Here is a 19,738-nt window from a genome sequence, read left to right on the forward strand (position 1 = left end):
CTTTCATTGGCATCACTTTGATAAACACGTGATCCCCAACTTCATATTCCTTGTCTCTTCTTCGGACATCGGCTTAACTTTTTTGGCAGCTTTGTGTGGTTTTCAATCTTTGTTGAATTAATTTCATATTTTCCATCGTCTCTTGCACAAGTTCCGGTCCCAACAAAGGTCTGTCACCTATCTCAGTCCAACAAATCGGTGAATGGCATTTTCTACCATACTGAGCTTCATAAGGAGCCATCTCAATACTTGAGTAATAGCTGTTATTATACACAAATTCGGCCAATGGTAAGTTAGCCTCCCAATTGCCTTGGAAGTCCAACACACACATCCGTAGAATATCTTCCAAAGTTTGATTGGTTCATTCAGTTTGGCTGTCTATTTGTAGGTTGTAGGCACTGTTTAGTGGCAGTTCAGTTCCCAAGGCCTGTTACAAGCTCTGCCAGAATCTTGATGTGAACTTAGAGTCTTTGTCTGATACGATAGATACCCGCACATAGTGTAATCTCATAATCTTATTCACATAAATGTTAGTTAACTTATCTACGTTGTGAATTTTTTTAATAGATTTAGTTAGACGGTCAACTATGACCTAGATAACATCCATACCTCGAGAGGAGCGAGGCAATCCCACAATGAAATCCAGGGTAATGTGCTTCTATTTCCATTATGATATTGGAAACGGTTGAAGTAATCCAGTGGGTCGTTGATGTTCGGCTTTAACTTGTTGGCAATACAAACATCTAGCCACATAGTCAGCGATACTTCTTTTCATTCCAGGCCACCAGAATATCTGTTTCAAGTCTTGATACATCTTTGTACTCCCCAGATGCATAGCAAATTTGGAGTTGTGGGCTTCAGTCATAACACGTTTTCTCAATTCAGAATGGTCCGGTACACAAAGTCTACCATGAAATTTTAATACATTATTCTCCAACACAAATCTTGGCCTTGGCTTTGAGTCAATCTCATCAACAATTTTCTTCAAAGATTCATCTTCAAGTTGCTTCTCTCTAATTTCTCCAATGATAGCAAGTTGAGCGAAAATGGCAGCTAGGATTCCACCATGTTCGCGTAACACAATTTCAATCTTATTTCTCTCTAGGTCACATAACAATTCCCTCTGGCCAATGAGCAAACATGACAAATTTTCAATAGATTTTTGGCTCAAGGCATCCGCCACTATATTATCTTTCCCTGGATGATACAAAATTTGCAAGTCATAATCCTTGATCAATTCAAGCCATCGCCTTTGTCTCATGTTCAATTCTTTTTGGATGAAGAAGTATTTCAAACTTTTATGGTCAGTATACACCTCGCAAGTCACACTATATTAATAGTGTCGCCAATTTTTTAAGGCAAACACCACAGCTGCTAGTTCAAGGTCATGTGTCGGATAGTTCTTTTCATGTTGGTTAGAGTTGCCGAGAAGCATAAGAATCACCTTACCATTTTGCATTAGTACACATCCTAAACCTTTGTAGGAAGCATCACTGTAAATCTGAAACTCATCGGTTCCGTTAGGCAATGTCAGGATTGGTGCAGTTACCAGTCTTATTTTCAGGTCTTGAAAGGCTGAGTCTCATTGATTATTCCAATCAAATGGTACATTTTTCTGAGTCAGTTGAGTGAGTGGCAAGGCAAGCTTGGAGAAATCTTTCACAAATCTGTGATAATAGCCTGCAAGCCCCATAAAATTTCTAACTTCAGACACATTGGTTGGCCTTGACCAGTCTACGATGACTTCAATTTTCTGTGGGTCCATTGATATACCATCTTTGTCAATCACATGTCCCAAAAATGCTACGCTGTTGTAGGCGCGCCCTTGGGCTTCAATGCTACAGTTCGGACTCAATGTCACGGTTCTTAATCTGATCTCACAATGTGCGATGTGAGATTGATAAATCACCAAAGAGTCCAAATTCGGCAAATCTTTTTTGGAAAACTGATTTTTGTAAAAAAGTGCCAAACATGGACTGCTTTGCCAAATACAGAGTCGTTACCTAAATATTTATTTTGGGGAAATTTAGGAAACCCTAACTCGTGCCTAAGGCCACGTGTCCGTCATCACCAAAGTTGCCTCGGCTCGGGAACTTGGGTACGAGAGGGGAAGGTCATCTATGAGCACCCTTGCTCGCCCGATTAAAGATCGGCCTGTACTATGTATGATATCTTGTTTTTGAAAACATATGCGTTCTTATTCTGGTTATTAGCTAGAATTTACTATGTGATGCGCACAACATACAAGTATAGACTAGATCGCCTAATTTGGAACAAAGCATTGAATTTTCATTTGTTTGAAAATGGTTTGAAGCTTGCTACTCGCGAGTAGGCTAAAATGCAGATTTTAATGAATTGTCCCAATTCAAGTAATCTAACCTTCACCCACAGGCATTCAGACAGTTATATCATATAAGCAGTTAGCCTCATGGCAAGCATGCTGTCATGTTAACACTCACACACGTGCAAGATAATAAAGTATAAACACTTACAGTGTACTCCGAGCCAAAACAAGAAACTAGTTAGAAATCATGCATGATCCTAGTTCATGTTAAAATGGTTAATGCATCACATGCAAAGTGCAACTAGAATAGGCTCGGCTAATCTAAAATGACATATGAGATGCGACAATTCGATACATGTATTCAAGTAGGAATTGAAATACAATGCAGTTAGTATGATGCCCCAAGCCCGGTGTATGCAATACAGATGAATAGTGCAAACATGCATAGCATAGGGATGCTAAATGAAATATGCCCTAAAACTAACCATCGTAAGCGGTTAAGTAAAAGAGAGAAAGACGTGGGGTTGGAAAACATGCATCACACACACGCACGCTTATTACATAATTACGCCCTCTCGACAGAGGGACCAAAAGAATAATACAAATTAACTAACTAACTAACTAACAAGCTAATTAATTATTACACAACACTTAACTAATTAAACAAATTAATTAAGCTATGAAAACAGTAAAACAGCCTCGGGAAGAGGGATGTATGCATGCTCGGTCTGCTTTGCTCGAAAATCCGTTGCCATGCTTCATGTTGCCTCTGTTTGCACTGCTCTATTCCTCTGAAAATTGTGCCAACTTCTGTGACACTTTGGAACCACCTTGTGGGAGGTCATCGACCAAAAGATAGGGCCATCGGCCATGGGAAATTGGTCATCGACCAAATATAAGGCAATCGGCCAAGTGTTTGTTGCCGATTGGCACTAAATGTGGTCGATCGACCATCTCTTCCTGTGAAAAGCTCCTGTTGCTGCAGCAGAGGACAAACAGAGCATGACAATACATTTACAAGACAAAGTATGCACAACCACCCTCCCTATCATGTCATGAGCTCAAGGGAGTATGGTTCTCGACCCTCGGGCCACCAATCACGCATGTCATTGCATGATGGCCAAAGGAGCCAAGTGTGCAATTCAATATCGAATGAAATGCACAAAACACATAAGGGGCCCCAACCTCTATCATGCTTGATCGAGAGGCAAAGGAATGCACACATAATGCAATGCAACCTAAGCATGCAAGCAAGCATGCAAACAACTCAAGCATGATATAAGTCTAATGCAACATGAGCATACAATGAAACTAACATGTAATAGGCATACAACCTAAATATGCAAACATGCATAACATGCAACAACATGCAAAATGAAGCAAGCATGCAACAACATGCAAAGATGGACTTAAACTAAAGTGGACAGCTCTTAAACATGCCCAAATCAGTGGCCAAAATGCTAAGAAATGAGGGACAAAAGCATATACAAACATGCATACTAATTGGCCTATCACCTAAGCATGAAGACACAACTCTTAAGCACACTTAAAAGAGTGAAAAGTATGCAAGTGTGACAACACTACATACTCTGAAATGATATTAGAAATGATGCCAAATCACACATATAATCATAATCATAGCATGCATAAGGCTTAAAGCCTAAGAGTAGCAAAGGGACTTGAACCAAAGCTACACAAAACAAAGAGCATATGGCAAGTATAACAAAAAATAGTCCCAAATTATGTCAAAATGAGCCTAAAACATGCAATGGCCAAGGCCAAAATATACTAGAAAGGTGGGCTCAAAACAAGGAGCATGCAAGGCTACAAAAGGGGTGTTGCACTACACCTATCAAAACCGAACATGGTATGATTTAAGCAACCAAAATCAGAGTTATGGCATGTTAGAACAAGGCCAAAAACACATTGAAATGGCATCCTAGAGGCCTAAACATGGAGGCATACACAATGGTCCATTCATGAGGCATACGACATCAACTCTTTAAAACATTAAAGGAGTGATAAGTGCAAGTGTGTGAGCATACTATATGGACTGAAATAACATAACAAATGATGCCAAATCATTGAAATGGCCCAAGTAAAGGATGCTAGTGACTTGGACACTTAAAACTAACAAGCTAGATTGCGTGGTGGTTATACAAAACAATGCAAGCATGATCAAGACAAGGAAAAATAGAGCTCTAGCATGGTAAGACAAGGCTAAAAGCATCATGGAGTTGAGCCAAGATCATGCTAAAATGACATGTTACAACATGATGCATGTTGAGGCAAACAAGAGGATTGCAAGACAAGTATATGAAGCATATAAGAGGCCATCAAACCAACTTGAAACAGAGGTATATTATGGAAAAACAAAGCCTAATACACACTGAAATAAAGCTAAAACAAGCTAAGCATACAAACCACCGACATAAGTCATTTATGCAAGCATTCAAGATGACAAGGAGAGGGGATGACCCTCTTCTATTTAAGACCTCAAAACCACCTTTCCACCACTGAAAATCCTCTGGATTTCAGTGGTAGAAAGGTCATGTAAAGCTAAGAACAAAGGCCAAAAGGGATGACCTAAAACAAGGCCTAACAAGGCCTTGGAGGGGGTAAACAACCCCAAACCAAGAAGAGACCTTAAACAAAGGTCTAAAGAAAGTAAAAACAGAACTTTTATCAGTTAATAGCTAAGCTTAAAACAATAAGCAAGAAAGGCTAAAAGTTTAAGCAAGAATGGGGTATTAAAAGCAAGTTTGCTCACCCTTGAAGAACACCTCCAAGAACACAACAACAGCAAGTTTCTCTGATCAAAATCACCTCAAGAACCCTAACACCAACTCCTTAGTACCTCAGCAACCAAGGATGGTGTTCTACTAGGTGCTCTAGTGCAAAAGTATGAACAAAACAACCTTTAAGGCACAAACACACACACAAACATGTGAAGAGAGGGAGATATAGAGATAGATAGATACAACTCTCTAACCCTAAATTTTCAGAACCTATGAGAAGGGAGGAGGAGCTCCCTTCTTATAGAATTCAAAATTCCAAGCTTCCTAAGCAAGCTAAGGCAAGGGACAAATCCCTCCATACACACGTGTATGGAGGGGGTGAATTGTGGATGCCAGCTGTGCTAGCTGGCATAAAATATCTGCATAAAGCAGATGAACAGGGTTCGGCCAGAAAACATGGCCGATTGACCAACATAAGGGCCAGTCGACCAAAAATAGTGCCGATCGGCCAACACTTTTGGCCGATGGAAAGAAAACAAGGCCGATGGCTTCAAGCCTTGGCCGGTGGGTTGAGGTAATGGCCAACAAGCCACCCTCTTCCCTCAGAAGCAAAAACACAAGTGCTTGGTCCACAACCAAGCACAAAACAGACAAGTTGAGAGATCTTGAGGCAAGCTGCGCGGCCGAGACTTCCAGGAACTCAAAACGAACACGAGCATGGTTGATCATCGAGTGTTCAAACGATGACGTCTGAATCTTGAGGACGGTCAAAAATGGGGTGTCTACAGCTGTCAAGCCAGAATTCACATTTGGATAGTTTTGCATACAACTTATTTTCTCTTAACATCTGTAAAGCAGTTCTCAGGTGATGTTAATGTTCTTTCCTGCTTTTGGAGTAAATCAAGATATCATCAATAAACACAATGATAAATTCATCAAGAAATTGTTTAAACACCCTGTTCATTAGGTCCATAAAAACTGCAGGCGCATTCGTTACCCCAAATGGCATGACTAAAAATTCGTAGAGTCCATATCTCTTCTAGAAAGCGGTTTTCTCTATATCTTCTGCTTTAACTTTCAATTGGTGGTATCTAGATCTAAGGTCAATTTTTGAAAAGACTTGGGCTTCCTATAGTTGGTCAAATAAGTCATCTATTCGAGGTAGTGGGTATTTATTCTTGATGGTCACTTTGTTTAACTCCCTATAGTCTATGTACAGCCTCAAAGATTCGTCTTTCTTTTTAACAAATAAAACTGGAGCACCCCAAGGTGAAGTACTCGGTCAGATGAACTTCTTGTCTAACAAGTCTTGAAGTTGGCTTTTTAATTCTTTCAACTCAGAAGTTGACATTCTATACAGGGTTTTGGAAATTGGTTGTGTTCCCGGTACAACATCAATAGTAAACTCAATTTCTCTATCAATTAACTCCTGGGCAATTCAGTTGGAAATACATCAGAAAATTCATTTACTACCGAGATGTTCTCTATAGTAAGACTATCAAAAGTCATAGTCAAAACACAATACATGTACCCTCTACATCTCTTCCTAAGCAGTTTAACAGCTTTTATGGCAGAAATCAAATATGGGGAAGGAACTACCCCATTCCCAGTAAACACAAATTCAAGTAAACTAGGTGGACGAAACACAATGGATATATTCACACAGTCAGTAGTTGCACAGTACTTCGTCAACTAGTCCATGCCCAGTATGCAATCAAAATAATCAATACCCAACGATAATAAATCAACATACAATGTCACATTACCAATTACTAGTTCACATACCGAATAAGCATAAGTACATACCATAGAATCCCCAGATGGTGTAGAAACATACAGTAAATAATTCATAGGTTCTAAAGGTCTAGTCAATTTTTGAGAAAATGCATGCGACACAAATGAGTGTGTAGAACCAGAATCTATCAAGACATATGCATTTTGGTTACAGATGGAAATTATACTTGACACCACAGACTCAGTGTTCTGTACATCCCTAGGTACTAGTGCGAACACTCTTCCCTGTCTCAGTGTCTCATTTCTCATGTTACCCCTAACATTAGCTCGTGCATTTGTTCTTGCAACAGAAGCAGACCCGGTTGAATTTGCTACAAGACGGTTAGCATTGTCGGATCTCAGCGGACAATCTCTAACTATGTGGCCAGTCTTGTCACACTAAAAACAATCACCTGATGCACGGTAACATGTGCCTTTATGCTTTCTTCCACAATCGGGACAGTTTGTAATAGATCCACTACTCTGACTAGAGCTACTGGAGGATCCCATATTCTGCCTGTTTGAAAATGCTTGACCCTTCTTGAAATTAAATCCTGATCTTCCATTCAGTTGTTGGAGCTAAAGCTTGTTTCTTCACTGCCAAAATGGCCTCTATCATCAATGTTCTATCAAGTACTTCCACATATGTAGGCAACTTTAAAATGCCTACTCGATCAAACACGTCTAGATCTAATCCCTCTTCAAAATTTTGAGCCTTTTTGTAATCTGTGTCAACCATATGAGGAGCAAATCTGGCCAACTCGGTAAACTTAGCCTCATACTCGGCTACAGACATCTTGCCTTGATTAAGTTCTTGAAATTTTGACACCTTACAGTCTTTGAAGCATTGGGAAAAATATTTCTCATAGAATATTACTTTTATAAACTGACTCCATGTCATAGTTCCACTGCCATCTCGGATAAGCATCCATTATCTAGATTCTTTTTTCAGAGTATAAGTGTCCAAAAGAACTTTCTACGTTTCTGAGCATGGAAATACTTCAAATATCTTTTTGGTCTCTAGCAGCCATATTTCAGCTTTCAACAGCTCAATCCCACCCAAAAAGATTGGCGGTTTCATTTTATTGAACTTCTGTGTTAGTGCAATAATATCAGTGTTTCCCGGCTCAACTGGCACCAGAGGTGGTGGAGGTAACGATTGTTGCCTCTATTGTTGCGTCATTGCCTTAGTCAAAGCTACAAGCATCTGTTCCATTCTGCTCATTCGGGCCTCAGAAGACTCAGTGGCATCATTACTTCGTATATTTTCCATTTGCCATAGGTAAACAAGGCAATAATAAACAGAGGAATAATCTTGTTTGTGATGGTCGGAGTAAGTTCATTGTTTTTAATTACAAGAGTTCATGAGTTCTTATTCAGATTCAGTTTACACATTGACAGAATTTAACACACACTCACACATGCAGATGTAATGTCCTTACTTCTTTTCTAGGATACCCTATTGCTCATATGGACTCGTGTGTGCGGTATAACATGTGCTCTGATTTCACTCTGTCACGACCCAAACCCACCCCTATAGGTTTAGCATCGTAACCGACCAGTAATCCTTGGATTACCAAAGGCCTCTGAATAGAATAACATATAATTAGGGGCTGCAGAAGTAAATATATAAAACACATTGTCCATAGAGCGGTGCTGACATATATGGAACAAAAATTTAAAACTTTATATACAAATATGTGATGTCAAAAATAAAGTCGTCTTATGTCACATTCATTACAGATGGAGCAAAAAGGGAACCGAGCCCCATATATAAATAAACAAAAGTTTGCTCGCATATCAATAAAAAAACAAAGTCTTAAATGTTTACAAAACATGGCCACAAGGCTTGACTTAATCCAGAACCTCCTCGGGAGGCATAAAAGGGTGGCTGACACACCAAAACTCCAGGCAGTAGCTTAGGCCTGGTCACGTTCCTGGTCACCGATATACATAATATAAATAAAGAGCGGAAGCCCAGTGAATAATAACAGAGTAAAGAATTTAACGAATAATGTCCCATAGCAGATTCGAATCAGAAACAAATTCAGTTTCACATACTTAACTAGAGGTTATAGCAGTTATACGTGATACATCTATTTAGCCATCATATCATACCAAATTTGCATAGTCGGTACTGATGCCACATAGGTCCACATCTTGTGCACAAGTAGCCATGGTATTGTTGCCTCTAGGTGAGGGCCACGTGAACATAGGCCTCGGTATTGTTAGCCCCGGACAAGGGTAACATGAACATAAGCCACAGTATTATTACCCTTGGATGAGGGCTACGTGCATATCAGCCATGGTATTATTACCCTCAGGCGAGGGCCACGTAAACTATGGATGCCACAAATACATTTTTAGAAAAATAGACATTCATTTATGATTCACAAATAGCATTCAAAATAGCATTTCAGAAAACAGATCTTATTACATCATACAGAAAATAAATAAAGTTGAACATAGCTTTACTAAGTTATTACTCATAGTTGGCTTCAGAGGCAGACAGATAGAGCAGATAATTCAAAGAGCTTACGGTGCGTGACCTACACAAACATGACAGATACATTCTTGAAACACACACTCGGATATAACTTAACCCAATACATTCATTCTTTGTGTGTTGCTAAGTCTTATCCTTATTATTATGTGTTGACCATGGCCTAGGAATGTCTAGAACACAATGAGGATGCTGAAATGTACTTGAAAACACTTAGGCAAATATATTGAAAACAAGGGCCTCGCTCGAGCGTAATTTTCTTCGCTCGAGCGGAGGTTCAAAAATGTGAGTAATCGCTCGAGCGGACTGTAAACTTTGCAAAAGTACTAGTTGTGTGAATTCTCTGTTCGATGGCCGCTCAACGGTCGCCCGAGCGTGACACTGAGGTCCTCGCTAGAGCGCAACTCTTGTCGCTCAAGTGGTCTGCAAAAAGATAAACTTTTGGGAGCATGCATTTTATGCTCGAGCCAACTTTTGGTCGCTCGAGTGGAGGTGCAAAACAAAGAGTGGTCTCGCGAGCGCAGGATCTGTCGCTCGAGTGGAGGAGCAAAATCTAGAATTTCTAGATTGCTCTTCCTTGTTCAAAACTCGAATTCAACACATCAGAGCTCTTCCTTTTGGGCCAAAAATTAAGGAAACATGTGTGAACTTGGCCCAAAAGTTTGAGATCATTTCCTAAAATCAAGGCCCAAAAGTTCACCAATTGTGCAAAACAAAATTCAATTCGTTGAAAACATAACATACATGAGATGGTTTGGCTTCAAGGCTTCCAATTCACGATCATTTGGTATAAAATGATGCAAAACATGATGAATTCTCAAAACAAAGGTAGACTTAGCACATGCATGTGAGAATTACTTGAAATTTAACTCAAAATGTAAGAAAATGTGCATGCATGCATGATATGGCTCAAGTTCATCCATTCTAGCTCAATCCTTGCATTATTCAACTAAATTCTCTTGAATTTATGGTCCATACATCATAGTATACAATTCAAGGGTGGAATTCCTACCTCAACCTCTCAATGAAGCTCTAGTTGGTGAATTCTCTAAGGTTCCAAGCCAATTTCCTTGAATTCTCTAGCAATTTCTTCCAAGCTCAGGTGTTGATCTCAACCCTCTTGGTCTCTTTTTCCTCTCTCTCACGTTTGTCTCTTGTAGGCTCAAAGATGATGAGGAATGGTGACTCAAGTCGTGTCTATAAGACTTATATAGGCTTGCTTAGGAAATTTAATTAATCTTAACTTAAGCTATGCAAATTGACTTTAATTATTCGAATTTAATGCGTTCCGAATCAAATTTTAATTAAACTTACCATAAAATTCTAAAAATTCTAACTAACACAGAAATCAAGTCAATTTCGTAATCAGATGCCTATAAGGCCTTCAATTCGCAAAACAGAACAAAACCGAAGACATATATTCCTACACAAAACAGATAGAAACTCATATAGCACATAACTCACGCAATTAATGCAAAATTTTCACCATAATTACTCATTAGACATTCTTAATCATGGTTTAACGGGTTATCATGGGTCGGGGTTGTTATATCTCATCATTTCCGAAAACCCTAGTTCGTCACTCTAAAATACCTTCCATTCCACTAAGATTTGGCTTAGATCACCTGTCAAAAAGTGAAGAAGACTTGGAGATCTTACTCTTCCACCGATTGAATCTTGGTTTTGCGAAGGATTCTTTAAGGGGCTTCATTTTCCTTCTACTTGTAGAGGTGGGGATACTTTTACCCTAGTATTTCTTTGTTTTGAAGAGATTTTATGGCGTAGTTGTGACTTATGAGATAATTTGGGGATATCGTTGGATTAATCCCAAGTTTTACATAAATAAACCATTTTACTAGACTATTACTTGAGGTTTCTTTACTCCCCCATTTCAAAGCATGTATGTAAATGTTTTTAGAACCCATATCTATGATAGAGGAGAAAACCCCCAAATTTGGTAAAACCCTAGATTCTCAAATTGAGTAGCAAATACCAAATTGAGTGGAATTTCCTTTGGTTCATGAAATAATTGTGAATAATGAAGAGATGAAAGATGTGAATGTTTGTAGGGTAAAGGAATTATGGCTTAAAAGTTATTTTCTTTGAATGTGGTGTTTTATTCCATTCTTTAGTAAGGCTGGATGTTTGTTGATGAAATAAAATGTGATTGAATTGTTAATTGTGCATGAGTCGGGTAAGAGTCGGTTTTGTAAATGTGATGTTGTGTTGGTATCCGCGCGGGGAGTTTGAAAAGGTGCCCAAATGCCCTATCTAGGCTTATCACTGGACAAATGTGGAAAAAATATTTTTGGGTGTCCACATAGTCCCACCGTATAATAGCCGGCAAAAGTGGAAAAACGAATGGTTTTCTTTGGGTGCCCACTCCTTACCGTATAATAATTGGCAAATGTGGGGGCGGTTTTAAAACAAAAGTAAAGGGTGTTTTAAACTGGACTCTTACAGGTGGACTCATGGCTTGCCTTCTATGGTTGTGATTGTTTGATTGTTGCGCTTGATGACATAAATTGCATGGCGCCTGATAACATAAATTATAATTGTCATTCTTTGGTTGTTATGCATCGATATGATTGATAAAGATTATATGTGAAGATAAATTTTCTTGTAATGTTTTGTCACAAAGATACCATAATCTTATTCGAAAGATCAAATACTTGGTTAAATGTGTTCCTATTGGGCATATAACTCAACCCTATTTTATTTTCCAGGAATTGATGGAGTACCATCTCCTTGATGGATGGGATCAAACAGTAGCTCCTTTCGGGAAAAAGTTGATTCATGTGTATTTTGTTATTTTGAATTGGGACTCTTGTAACAAGACTATCAATTTATTTTGTTGTTATTGTATGCCCTAGAGGCTTATATTTTGTAAGGCCATCTAGTTCATTGAACTGGAATATGAATTCTGAATATTGTTGACTGTACATGGTGAATTGTAAACCCTTACCTCTTAGTTCAATGAGAAAGATGACTTTTGGGTATATTCTTGTATTTGTCTTGGCATATTCTTGTAAGAAAATTTCAGGGCGTTACAGTTTGTGTAAGGTTTAGTTTAGAAAACAATATATATACAAGGCATTTTGGTTATTTTGATTATGCATGCTCTTATGGACAAAGTATTTTAGAGTGTGGACTTTTGACCAAACAAAAATCATATCTGGATTTATGGACCGAGTGCCCTTTTTTTTTAATCAGAAAATTATTTTTTATTTTTTGGATGTAAACCAAAACGAAATACAATCAAAAGGAAAAGAGAGATTTATTAGAAAACCCATTTAGAGGACTTACAACCCAATAAGTTCATAAAGTATTTGAGCTTATATTTCAATAAGTCCTTTCCCTCCCCCCCGATATTAGAAGTATTATGTGGACTATTTTACCCTTATAAACTTTTATTATAATATATATATATATATATTTATTATACCATATATCTAAGAGAGAAAAATTATTGTTAGATATATTTCATTTATGATATATATAAAATACTATATGTAAATATAGAATATTATTATTTTTAATATTTTCTTTCTCTCAATGTGAATGATTCATTTGATCAAAGATCTTTATTCACCGTTATTTGACAATAGAAGAATATTTGGATGAAAAGGTTAGTTATACATATAGACCATTGATAAAGATGATGAATGACTCGCAACAAGGATGATGGTAAACCGGCGATGAACAATCGGTTTTTTGCCATTGTTATATATAAACCGACGGTTTATGCAGTCATCTATATTGTGTAGTTTATTTGCCGGTAGTATACCGGAGTTGATGATAAACAGATTTTTCTAAAATAGTGCGTCAATATATATGAACTATTTTATATATTTTTTATATATTGTTTGATGATTTATTATATATTGATTGTTACAATACTTTTTGGTTGAACAATCATTTTTATTACTATTGAACAATAAAAATAGTCAATTTTTATTTTTTTAATTTTGTTTCATATTTTCATGTTACAGTGTGAATGTTTACATTAGTATTAGTTTAGTTCTTTTAAAGCTAATTGTATGTTAATTATAAACTATGAACATTCACATTGTAACATAAAAACACAAAACAAAATTAAAAAAGTAAAAATTTTGTTTTGTGTTTTCATGTTACAGTGTGAATGTTTACATTAGTATGAGTTTAGTTTTTTTTTAAGGCTAATTGTATGTTAATTGTAAACTGTGAATATTCACATTGTATTTTGTATGAATTTTCTTTTTTCGAAGGTTAGTTGTATGTATTTTGTTTTTGTTACTATACTTGTTGGTTAAACAATCATTTTTGTTACAACTGAACAATCGAAGTAGCCGATTTTTAATTTTTTTCAATTTTATTTTATATTTTCATGTTACAGTGTGAATGTTTACATTGGTATAAGTGTAGCTTTTTTAGAGTAGTTGTATATTAATTGTAAACTGTGAATATTCATATTGTATTTTCTTATGAGTTTGTTTTTTTTTTTTAAAGTTAGTTGTATGTTTGTAGTTTATTGTGAACATTCACATTGTATTTCGGTATGTGTTTTGTTTTTTCGAAAGTTATATTAGTTGTCATACTAGCACAAACATAGTGTATACATAAAGATGTGAATGTTCACATTGATTTAGTAATATAAATAGGTAGTTGCACTCAATGTTAATATTTATCCACTCATGTAACATTGAGTGTGTGTATGGTTTCCTGAGGAGATGTTATTTATCAGCATGCATATGTAATGTGAAAATTCACATCAACATTTAATGAGAAATTTTTAGAAGGTACATGATTTAGGATTTTGAGACTGTAAGAGATTTTTTCTGTGGAATAAGGGATAGATTTTCCCCCCTAGAATAAGGGAGAGTTTTTCACCATGGAATAAGGGAGAGATTTTCTTCTTGGAATGAGGGGATTTTCCCTAGAATGATGAAAGATTCTCTCTATGAAATACGGAAGAGATTTTCTCTGTAGAATAAGGAATTGTTGTTATTTTTTTTTTATTGTGTATTAATTTCAAAATAGATAGAAACAAGAGATAGAAACAAGCGCAGAAAGTTACAAGGTTGATTTGGCCATATTACACCAAATATGACATAATGGAATATTAAAAAAGAATAAGGGTTAGATAGAACATAAGTCTTAAGAATGAGATTTACTAAAAAAACTCCCAAAGGTAAATAACAATAAAGAAAATGAAAGTGCACAATGTATCAAAGTGAAACTAAACCATCTTAATGTAATGATCCCGACCTTCGATTAATGCTAATTCATGATTAATTATGCTTACTAGTAATTTAGGAAGGATTCGAGATTTATTTGCATGTGTATTGCATTATTTATGTGTTTCTATCTGTTTGCGATAAAATGATCTGTTCATGTTTTTGACTTTAAACTGCGAATTGAAAGCCTTATCAGCGTCCGAATCAGAAATCGACTTGATTTATGTGCTAGTTAGGATTTATAGAATTTTATGGCAAGTTTAATTAAAATTCGGTTCGGAGTGATTAAATTAGATTAAATCATGTTAATTTATACTTGTTTGAGTAAATTACCAAAATACCACTTGGTGGGCCACTATCTAAACCATTGTTTAGACTTGAATTAGGTGTTTTGTTTTCATCACTCTTCTCCATCCACAAGACCAATTCGAGAGAGAGAGGGAGAGTAGGAGAATTTGAGTTCAACAAAGTATTGGCTTGGGAACTAGGCGGATTGAAGGTTAATTGTGCAAATTGAGCTTGTATATCTTGTCATTCAAGGTCTAAGGTAGGAGAACCAACTTCTTGAGCTTGCATTTAAGTTTAATTCTTGCATGGTTTATGGAAGTTTAGAGTTTAAGACAAGAATTGGTTGAAAATGTTGAATTTAGAGCTAAATCATGCATGCATGTGCATATCTTGAAGTTTAAAGTTGTTTTCATGGAAATTCTTGTATGCATGTTTACATTTTGGTTGAAGTCCAGGATTTCATCTTGTTTTTGAAAGAATTGGCTCTTAGGAGCATGAATTGGAAGCCTTGAGGTTGATTAAATTCATGCATGTTACATATCCATCATGTTCTTGAAGTTTATTTGAAAATTGTGTTTAATTGAACTACCTTTGGGCTTTGATTTCTCAAATTGATCTTTGAAACATGTCATATTATGAGTTTACAAGTGTTTTCTAGGAAATTAGCCCAAAAGGATCGAATTTGATGCATTGTAGTTGAGTTTTGAGCTTGAGGTTCGAATCTGGAAATTCTAGATTTTGGACTCACGCTCGAGCGGGGAACTCCACGCTCGAGCGTACATATTGGGTTCATGAAGTACGCTCGAGCGGGTAAAATGATGCTCGAGCTGGAATTTCGTGTATCCAGTACTTTGCCTGTGTTTACAGTCCGCTCGAGCGGGGTAATGCACGCTCGAGCGAGGACTTGTGTCTCACGCTCGAGCGGGTATCGAGCGCCATGAATTTCTTGCATCCAGCACTTTTAATGTAGCTTGAAGTCCGCTTGAGTGGAGTAATCCACGCTCGAGCGGATCCCTTTTGTCTGCATGTTCACTCGAGCGTAGAAGGCCACGCTCGAGCAGGACCCCTGTTTCAGCAAACTTTGAAAAAATGTTTTAAAGTGCATCTTTGCATCCTCATTCCATCCTAGGCATTCCTAGGCCATGTTTTAGACTCTATAATGAGGATAAGAGATTAGAAACACACTAAAAGCCAATGAAATAAGTTTTGTACAATTAGAACGTGTGTTTCAAGTGTGCATCTGTTATGTGTCATGTAGGTCACATGCTACGCCCTGTCTGATCAATCTGCTCTGTCTGTCTGTCTCCAAGCCCACTGTGAGTAATAACTTTGTAAAGTTATGTTCAATTAAGTATTTTCTGACTGGTATTGTATGATCTGTTTTCTAAAATGCTATCTTAAGAATTATGAATGAATGTCCTATTTTCTGAAAAGTAATTGTGGTACCCTTAGTTCACGTGGCCCTCGCCCGGGGGTAACAATACCGCGGCCAATCTGCACGTGGCCCTTGCCTGGGGGTAACAATACCATGGCTACTTGCGCGCAAGTTATGGACCTTTGTGGTCGTTGATACCAACTATGTATGTGGGTCTCTGAACCAATCTGTTCTGATAGCTAATGGGTGTACCACATATGATCTTATGCAAAATCTGAATATGCAAATGTATATGAATTTGTTTCTGTTTTGAAGTTTGATTATGCTCTGAATTAAATATTGGATTCTGACTTGTGATGGACATCATTCATATAACCCCTTTACTCTGTTATTATTCACTGGGCTTTCGCTCACAGTTTATATTATATATGTAGGTGAGCCGGCATGTGACCAGGGTCAGAGTTGACGGCCCTCTGTACCATTTTTGTCAGCCAACCGCTGTGCCTCCCGAGGAGGTTCCGACCGAGTCTAATTCCAAGGCTGTTTTTGTATTTCATGTTAGTCTTTGTGTAAGCATTGTACAGTCAGATCTTGGGACGTTCACTTCTGTAAATATTTTGTAAATACTGTGTATCTGGACTGGCATGTTTATATATATATTTATAAGTTTTAAAATGTTCTGTCCCATGTACGTTACCATAGCTTATTGGACCTTGTCTATTTTGTATTATTACTTCCGCAGCCCCTTATTATTTGTTAATCTATTCAGAGGCCTTTGGTAATCCACAAATTACTGGCCGGTTACGGTGCTAAACCCATAGGGGCGGGTTTGGGTCGTGACACTTAACTAAATTCACACAAAAAAGAATGGCCAATCATTTACAAGTACAACTATTTGTGTAAAAAATACAAAAATGATATCTTTTGACTAAAGCACAGGTTTTGACTAAAACACAAAAGGATTTGGGTGATTTGTGGGCATGCCACGACAACAATGCCTAAGTTAGTGAAAATGTACTTGGAAAAATTTGAGTTTTGGAAATAGAAGGTTGTGTGAGACTCAAAAAGATAAAACACCTCTTGATTCTTGTTTTGTCTTAATTAAGAGGACTTAAAATTTTCATGGAGTTTTTAATATAAAAAAGAGAAGAGGGAAATGAACACTTGAAAATATACTTTTATAAATTCACTGGATTGAACATACAAAAGTATAAAAACAAATTTGAAAATAAGAAATTGAATTACAAAATGGATATAAACACAATCTAAGTCTCAAAATAATGCCTATGAAGGCCAAAAATAACTAATTTGACACGAATGCCATGATTTAAGGCTAAAACTATGGTAAAGATGCCTTTTAAGTCTATTCTTAAGTTGAACTAGGACTAAACTAAGGATAAATTGCACTGGGTTATGTATTAAGTTATGTTGAATGGTTGATGGATTGGGTGCTTGCTCCATCTTCATTTCTTGTATTTATAGATCCTAGAGCCTCTTGAAAATCACGAACAACCTCTTGAAAATTATCAACAGCTTCTTGGAAATCTCCATAAAATCTTGAAAGTGGGGTGCTATAGACTACCTTCTAAAGTGACACCTATCACAACTTTCTCTTTCTTCTTAGTGAATGTCTGGTTTGCTCCTTCAGGATAAAGCTGACCAAACTCCTTCAATCTGGACCATTGGATGGTGGGTGGAGGTCTTGGATAGCTGACAAGTGTCCAACCTTAATCAAAGTTGTGCCTTTATTGTAAGATCTATTTGACCAATTCAAATTCTAACCTTTGGATGCATTAGGAAGTGGATATGAAACCTTTTGGATTGCTGCCACACATCCTCCTGATGCATTATCTCCAAATATATATGTATATAATAATTAATATTATATATATATATATATTTATTGGATGCTCATGTGATTCCTTTTTCTTAGGGATTTAACCCAACTCAAATGATGATTGCTTTTATCCATCCATTTCAACCAATCTGCCACCAAAATAAATTTGGCTAAAGCAACCTACTTTAAGTTACCAAATGGACACGTGGCGCCCCCTTATTGAGGTGTCAAATATGGTACAAAAAACAACAAAAAAAAAAGAAGAGATTAGTGAGATCCTATACTAGATAAAATAACAAAAAGACACTATTGATTTTACAAGCACTATTGACTATCTATATTGAGTCAATAATATTACAATGGCAATAATTTCTTATTATATTTTAATTATCATTTTTTGTGTCAATATTATATTAATTTATATTCCGTTTATGTGAGTAAAAAATAATTTTCATATTTTTTGGTATTTAACACAATGAAAAACGAAAGTTAATGGAAACCATTTTTCATAGTCAATGGAATACAAACCTATTTAGGCAGAAAATATTTTTCACTTTTAAAAAAGGAAAATTATTTTTTGGACAAAAATTTTACCAATCTTACCACTCCACCACCATACCACCATCACCAAGACCACTGAAACCATTACTATCACTATTATCACCGTCGTTGCTCTACTATCACGCCACCATTATCACCTCCACCTCCACTTTCGTTCCACCATTCCCACCCCCACCCCCACCCCCACCACCATTAAATATAGAAAAATATTTTCCATTAGAAAATGCTTTCTATCCAAACAAACCGAGCATTAATAAATAATATTATTTATGTATGATATCAATACAATAATAATACATGTAATAATAAATAAACTTGAGTAAGAAATTATAGTTAATATTATTATTGAAAAAATAGTGCAATAGGTACATGATACTATAACCTTATGGCACTGGCCTAATGGACACAACTTGGGGCTTGGGGATATGTTGATTCTAGGTCTCAGATTCAATACTCACTAGCCCCAATAAGCTCCTTGGGGCTAGTCCATACTTGACGTTTCCTTTGGCTTTAAATAGGGCTTCCGCAAGTGGGCAGTAAGATTGGTCCCTAGGAGAAAAAAAAAGAGTACGTGATAGACCTCCTCCCAAATTGTAAGTTATATTTTATTCACATATATAGCGTATTGATCACCTCTTTCCAAATTGTGAATGTTATTGTTTTAGACTAGTCAAAAGTAATATTTTATTCACAGACTCTGTCAAATATGTAAACAAAATCGTTTATACTCCAAATATTCACATCCTCTCATAGACATCATAAACAAGGTTTTACACATAATAAATATCTCATTACATTCATTTTTATAACACTTTCTTCATAATGTATGTGAGACCTAGAAAATCCTCTCATATGGATTGTTGATGAGATCCAACAAAGAGATAAGCTTTACCTTGTAGATCTGTAAAGATAAACATAGTTGACGCTACCCAACCGGGGTTGCTGGCTGGGGACACTCCAATGATAAAGTTAGAATCCTTCACACAAAGAGAAAAGAGGAAGAACTAGTAAAGAGTTTACCTTGTGTCTGTTGCAGAGATAAAGTCCCCCATCTTCTATAAGATACTTTCCTTTTATAGAGGCGATTTGATGGGTTTCCTTACTTGGGTTGGGCCCATTGTTAAGACTTGTTTGGGTAACCCCCAATAAACTGGTATTTTTTG

At 36.7% G+C, this 19,738-nt stretch overlaps 1 protein-coding gene across 1 annotated transcript; it reads right to left on the bottom strand.

Annotated features, from left to right (window-relative positions):
- Positions 1-6,444: 6,444 nt before the first annotated feature.
- Positions 6,445-7,591, bottom strand: LOC145799835 (uncharacterized). Its single transcript, XM_082889464.1, has 3 exons — positions 7,433-7,591; positions 6,829-7,194; positions 6,445-6,714 (listed from the first exon to the last, which is right to left on the bottom strand). Exons 1-3 carry the CDS (start codon positions 7,589-7,591, stop codon positions 6,445-6,447), a joined length of 795 nt encoding a protein of 264 aa, XP_082745590.1.
- Positions 7,592-19,738: the final 12,147 nt, after the last annotated feature.

This window comes from Camellia sinensis, chromosome 9 (assembly GCF_055761805.1).
Source record: "Camellia sinensis isolate YWXY chromosome 9, ASM5576180v1, whole genome shotgun sequence".
Taxonomy (NCBI): domain Eukaryota; kingdom Viridiplantae; phylum Streptophyta; class Magnoliopsida; order Ericales; family Theaceae; genus Camellia; species Camellia sinensis.